We start from the raw sequence: 6,916 nt of genomic DNA on the forward strand, positions 1-6,916 counted from the left end.
TTGCCCCCCCCCCTCCCACTACCACTTGGCTTGTTTACATGCCTGTAACTTAGCAGTACAGCAATAAGAGACCAATAGAATAAGTACAAGACTTGGAAATCAAGATAAGTCCTGGGCCGATTTTCCCAACTAAACTGTCCAAGGAAATGCTCAAGCATTGCTGTAGTATAAGATGACTCAAACATATGGAAGGCAAAAGGTATCAAAATCTTTAATATAACATATTTTGATGGCACAAAAGATGCATAGGCACCTGAGTCAAACCCCAATTTCAGCAGCAAATATTCAGGGGAAACAAATTTTTAATGTGTAATACAGGCCCAAAATTGCATACAGGACCTAGGGAGAGTTTGTGACACAATTTTATTGGAAAACAAATGTGCTTTATATGCCATCAGATACTGTATATATACTGATATATATATATATATATATATATATATATATATATTCGCCCTTTCAAAGCCTAGCCAGGCTCATGGGCTCGGTTTCCCGGTTTCTATGGCATATGTGTTCCCCCCAGCTGGACAGGACGCCAGTCCATTGCAGCGTTACTCAAGAAACAGGAAGAAAGAGTGAGAGAAAGTTGGGGTGAAAGAGTACAACAGGGGTTGCCACCACCCCCTGCCGGAGCCTCATGGAAATTAGGTGTTTTCGCTCAATAAGCACTCACAACGCCCAGTCTGGGAATCGAAACCGCAATCCTCCGACCACGAGTCCGCTGCCCTAACCACTGGGCCATTGTGCCTCAACACATATATATATATATTGATATGTATACTGATAGATTTTTCAGATAATGACAGGTGCAGGTTTAAAAATAAGTCCTGGTGTCGATCTGTTTGACTAAACCCTTCAAGCATGGTCATTGTCTAATGAGTGAAACAAGTGAAAGATGAATGAAAAAAAATGAAAAGATAAAATCCTGTAATCTTATCTGTAATTGCTTCATAATTTTTTTTTTTTTTTTCCCATCCCAGTCATAGAGTGTGGTTTTTATTTTAATAACTAAAATTCATGAATTATCACCCGGACATATGTCAGGATATGAAAAATCTATCATCAGTAGACCAAAATAGAGAAAATCATAATTGAATAGAAATGATTTCAAGACTGATATGTGATGTCTGGATTTCAATTTTAAATAATTCTAATAAGAACATCAAAAATTTGTAACTCAGTTTTATATTGATTTTTGAATCAATCTATTTGAACAATTTTTTTTTTTTTATCAGTTACTCAAAACAATTTTGTGCAATACTTTAATTTGATTAAATTCATTTGTAAAGGCAATAAAAAATTTGCACAAATTAGTTGATTCAAAAGTCTTTTGTAAAATTACTTCAACATCATTTCTTATGAATATCAAAGTTTATAAGTCAGGACTTTTTGATAAACCTATGACCGAGATATTGCAGCAATTTTAGATAAGATTCAAAACAAAATATTGCACTGAATAATACTAAAAATGTTCTTGTGTGTACTTTTGCTTATGATGAATTATGTATGTTCAATTGTCTCCATTTCCTTCGATTTAATTTTTTTTTTCCCTAAAATTTAGATCTTCAGATAGAAAATTTTCCAGACTCCTGATCTAGAGTATACTTTCTACAAAGAAAATAGGATCTTTTACTTAAAAGCCAAGACTTATGAAGCAATTGCAGATAAGATTACATAATTTGGTCTTTTCATTGTTTATTAATTACCTATTGCTTGCTTCAATCATTGGACTGCGGTCATACTGGGGCACCACCTTCAAGGATTTTAGTCAAACAAATTGACTCAAAGACATTTTTCTTTTCAAGTCTGGTACTTATACTATCAGTCTCTATGTTATATCACTATGTTATAGGGATATAAACAAACCAACAATGGTTGTCAAGCAGTGGTGTGAGGACGATGACAAACACACACACACACATATGTAGGCAGAGATAGACAGACAGACAGATAGTGATTCTTTTAGTTTCTATTCTCCAAATGTAGTGACTTCAAACAGGTAGGGAGAAAATGAGCTATCAGAGGTTACTCATTTTGCCCCGGTTACTAATTTTGCGCCCCACCCCATCCAATTTGCTGCTCCATCGCCCCACCCTGGGCCGTACGCCGATAGAGAGTTATACAGCAGACCCAAAAGTGTTGTCTCTATAAAAGTGCACCCAGAGCGAATCGCCCGCTCGCCGCTCCCCACCCTCTAGTTACGCATGGGTGCACTGCAAACCCTAACTACACGATGATTTACATTAGTTACTATGGAAACAAACAGACATAACAAAATTGTAGATTTCAGTAATATTGAGAATAGATAGATCTGACTGGCAAAAATTACAGGAAAAAAAATCATTCGTAACTTTTTCGTTATTAATTTCTCTCTCAAAAAAAAGGTAGTTATTTTCGCAAGTAGCATGCAAAACTACGTCTACATAGAAAGTTTCAATTAAATCGTTACTGTGCATCAAACAGAAAAAGATCCCTTTCCTTGTTTATTCCATTTTACAACACTTTTCGTTCTTTTAATCCTTTAGTCTGAACAGTGATGATTCATCTAACTTCATTTTCCAATCATTTCTAATCCAGCTTATTCATCACCAGTGTTGTGAAGTAACTTCCGCAATGTGCTATGTATTGGATACCGATGTCACAGTATTTAGCACTGAACGGCCTTTGTGAGTGTAAAAACAAGCCACTTTCACTTTCTCCAACTTCGGCCCCTGTCAGATTCTTGGTGGCTGCGAACAAAATATTTTCGTTAACTTGCAGTAGGGCAACGGTTCCTTTTTGTTGCACAACTAACCTAAATCATGCAAGACAATTTCTCCACGAATCGGGGAAACACACAATAAAATGCATAATATATAATTTAATTATTTCATATGTAATACATATGTAATGCAAAATCTACACGCAGACTACGATGGGGTCCTCTGCCGCAGGGGATTTTTTCTAATGCAATTAACAACGTATGTGGATGTGTAACTTGTGTGCGCGATTCTGACGTGCATTTTTGCTATTGTTAAGACGAGCAGGGGTTGATAGAAACCAGATTTTTTAGGGGCTTTCTTTATTTGTTCATCACATTCATTTCAGTTGCTTCAGAAAGAGAGTATAGTTATAGAAAAACCTAGCCTGCTATTTCTAGGAAATTGAACAACCAGATTGAGGCTGCTGCTATTCAATTACTTTTTTTTTATGAGTTAATTTTGTTTGTCTTTACGGGGTCGATAAAATAAATACCAGTTGAGCACTGGGGTCGATGTAATCGACTAGCTCCCGACCCCAAATTTTCAGGCCTTGCGCCTATAGCAGAAAGGACTTTTTATGAGTAAATTACGAGAATAGTTCATTTATGTCACAATGAAAAACAACCTGATTGCAGCATAACACACACACACACACACATAAAAATATATAATTTCTTTCACGGTCATTAAACAAACCGTCACCAACTAAAGTTTGCAAAAGTGAAAATGGGACGTTATACTCCATGATCGTCTACCACAGACAGCTGATGACTCCTGAAAGTCTGATGTTTCATGTATTTCACTACAATACCAATTGCATGGCGTTATTTATGCGTCAACATCATCTCTCCACAGACCCAAATATATGGTTCTAGAAATGCTATTACGTTCTTATAGAAATTCAATGGTGTTTTTTTTATGATAGATAATGTTTATCATCAGTATGAAATTCGAAAGCATGATTTAAAACAAAAAAATTAAGGTTATGTTATTGGATCACAATGATGTTACGAAAGCATTCAGAAACGAAAGTATTAATACGTATGCAATAATAAAAGAAAAATCTGCAAGTCTTACAGAGCGATACTATTCAATCGGGGAGTAAAAAAACTTTCTTTACTTTTAACACGATGGTTCTTAAAGGTCTACTAGTCATTCAAACAAAACATGAAGGGTTTAATTTTAAACTTAAAACAAGCTCGAATAAAAGTTCTTTGTGATCGATGTTGGAATACTGATGTAATATGTAGATAAGGTTGAGTAAAATTACGGACACTACTGTATAATATGGGTCCTATTGATATTCTTTCATTACCGAATGTTTTTCGTTCGTTATATGACGATATAAAGACAGTGGTTTCTTGGTCGTACACCCTTTGGTATACCACAGTCTATGTTAAGAAAATCCTTTTTTTTTTGCTAAAAATAAAACCCAGCCCCAGCCAACCTTGTGTTGTACAGTAGTACCAAAATGTGTCATGTAAGAAAGAAAAGAAAATAATAATGCATATATTAAATAAATATTTATGTTGTGTTGTAATAAATTGTAAATTAAAGTGTAAGAAAATATAGATTCTTAATCACATGATTGATTACGGAAGTCAGAAGAGGCAAATATTAAAGATGATCACAAATAAATGATCCCCTTTTTTATTTCCATTAATATTGCATTCACATTTTCGGATGCTTTATAGAGATATGGAACTGGTCCTCAGAAATTTGGCTGATACCTCATTTTTATCGAACTCGGGAAGAATGACGGGCAAAGCTGACTACAGAGGGATTTGAACTCAGAATGTAAAGAGCCGTGATTAAACACCGCGATGTAGTGACTGCTACGCTGTTGTGACGATTTGTTACTCCAGGAAATAAAATAGAGGGGAAAAAACGAAACCTGAAAAGAGAATGTTGAATAAAATAAGGCTAACATGCCCACAAATAATATACCAACCTCGTTTTCTGACTCCTCATATGTGTAAATAAATTCGAGCTGTTTGTTTTGATCAACTGTTTCATTATATTCTTTGCCGAAAGTAGCATTATTATGAACAAAAGTTGTCGGGCTTTGGCCCGGTTTTTTAATTATTTCATAATCATACGGGTCTCTAATTTGTGAAACATCTTGTTTTATATGTTTTGTCAAGGAAAGTTGTTTACTTGGGGTGTTATTATGTTCCTCCTCAGTGTCTGTACGGGAAACAAATTCATTCGCTTGATAATCATTGCAATATATTTGCCTGGCATTCATTAAAATACAGAGGAAAATTATCTGGTATTGTGAGCTAAAAATGATTCGAATACGATTATACATTTCCAAGTATGTAAAGACGAGAACTACATCAAGACACACAGACGACAGTCAAAGAGATATATATGCGTGTGTATATAAGTGCTACTGATTAAAGTTGTTGACATCCAGAGTTATCTTTCCTGATAATTCATTTCAAAATCCTGAAAAGCTCTCATTTGTTAGAAAGAAATAGTAGGATGTGATCGCCGAGGTCGACTTTGCCTTTCACCCTTTCGGAGTCGATAAATTAAGTACCAGTTGCGTACTAGGATCGATCTAATCGACTGGCTTCCTTCCCCCCAAATTTCGGGCCCTGTGCCTAGAGTAGAAAAAGAATAGCAGGGCGTGGGCAGCTTCTATGACTTACTCAAAACTTTAACTGATACGACTAATGTTACGCATTTCTGTTATAGTCGTCAGAAGAAAAAAATGGGTAAATGTGACACTGAGGAAAAATTCAAAACAGTTGCAGTTCTAAGAAAGAATGATTAGGAAAAGTGAGTCACAGTTAGATCGATGCGGGGAGAGAGAGAGAGTCGAGAAGAAAGAAACGGAAAATTTAACGTTTAAGTCAGCACTGTTCGTCGAAGTAAGAATACAATCTTTTTGAGCTCCAGTGAATACACGTTTTTCATGTTTCTTTGAGTACTGTATTGAGACAAGCATGACCGAATTTATGTATCAGCCAATATGGGTCCTGATCCATGGCCCAAAGTCCCCTAAGCATTGGAGCTCCTTTAACTTAGAGAAGCCTAAAGCCTGGAGTTAAAATTTTTTTTTATATATTTGCAGTAATCAAAATTAATAATTTGTAATTTTTTTTATTTATCTAAATATTTTTAAATCCACTTGAGTTCTTTTAGAATTATTGAGCCCTTTTCTGATTTATTGGACTTTTAAATTTAAAAGCCATTAAATTTAATTTAGTCTCTCTGAATCTACCGAGGCCCTTTTAAGTTTTTGGACCTCTTCAAATTTTGGGGAGATCCTAGATTTAGTGGAGCCCTCTTTGTTATAATAAAAATGATATAATGAACTTATTATATACAGTGCTCAAATGCATTACAACTCATCAAAATCGGTAACCAGAAGTGCATGTACAGTACATATAATAATGCACGAAAAGGCAAGAAAGTTATCTGTATATTACAGTTCTTGTAGCTTCCTTTTGTTACAGACTGCCATTCTCAGTTTCAATGTGGAGAAACCTGGTGACATAGAAGAGTTCTGGTGCTAGAAGACAATCCTACCTTGCACATATGCATACAATGAAGAGCTTAACTCTTGTCTGTCAATAGTCCCTCAAACAATCATCCCATTGCAGAATTAACTAGTAACAATGTTAAAACTTTATTGGAACAGCTGAAACTGATGAGGACATCCTTTAAGATCTCTCTTTGCACAGTTTAACTGCTTTGGAGAGAATGACAAAGGCCAAAACCAGATCCTGATGTTGCTTATGACGTTGCCTAGCTCTGAAAATACCTGAGGTTGGGATTGAAGCTACATACATACATATTTATACACACACACACACACACACACTCACACGTACTCACAGAATTGTCTCTAAATTTTACAAGGGCCTTAGAGTCAACTTAGCTAAAACCAAAATCCTAATAAGTAGGAAGGTAGATAAAACACAAACCCCTTCAGGTAGATGGCCCTGCTCAGTATGTAGAAAAGGAGTAGGTAGTAACTCTATAAGATGTACCCGGTGCAAGCTATGGACACATAAGAGGTGCAGCAACATCAAAGGCAGGTTAACTAGGAAGTTAGTTTTTGTATGTGGCAGCTGTTCAGGTGCAATAAAGACTGTAAACAAACAGGAAACAACTTCTATCTCATTTCAGGGTGAAAAACTAGAGGTAGTCGATAGCTTCCG

General features: G+C 35.7%; 1 protein-coding gene across 2 annotated transcripts in view; it reads right to left on the reverse strand.

Moving 5' to 3' along the window:
• Nucleotides 1-5,411, reverse strand: part of LOC106883431 (SID1 transmembrane family member 1) — a 39,359-nt gene extending 33,948 nt beyond the window's left edge. Inside the window, exon 1 of one of the 2 annotated variants that reach the window (XM_014934440.2) lies at nt 4,693-5,411. In XM_014934440.2, the coding sequence (XP_014789926.1) occupies nt 4,693-5,052 (360 nt within the window). In that variant the 5' untranslated portion in view covers nt 5,053-5,411. The remainder of the gene's footprint in view (nt 1-4,692) is intronic. The other variant, XM_014934441.2, reaches the window with a different exon arrangement.
• Nucleotides 5,412-6,916: the final 1,505 nt, after the last annotated feature.

This window comes from Octopus bimaculoides, chromosome 20 (assembly GCF_001194135.2).
Source record: "Octopus bimaculoides isolate UCB-OBI-ISO-001 chromosome 20, ASM119413v2, whole genome shotgun sequence".
In the NCBI taxonomy this organism is placed as follows: domain Eukaryota; kingdom Metazoa; phylum Mollusca; class Cephalopoda; order Octopoda; family Octopodidae; genus Octopus; species Octopus bimaculoides.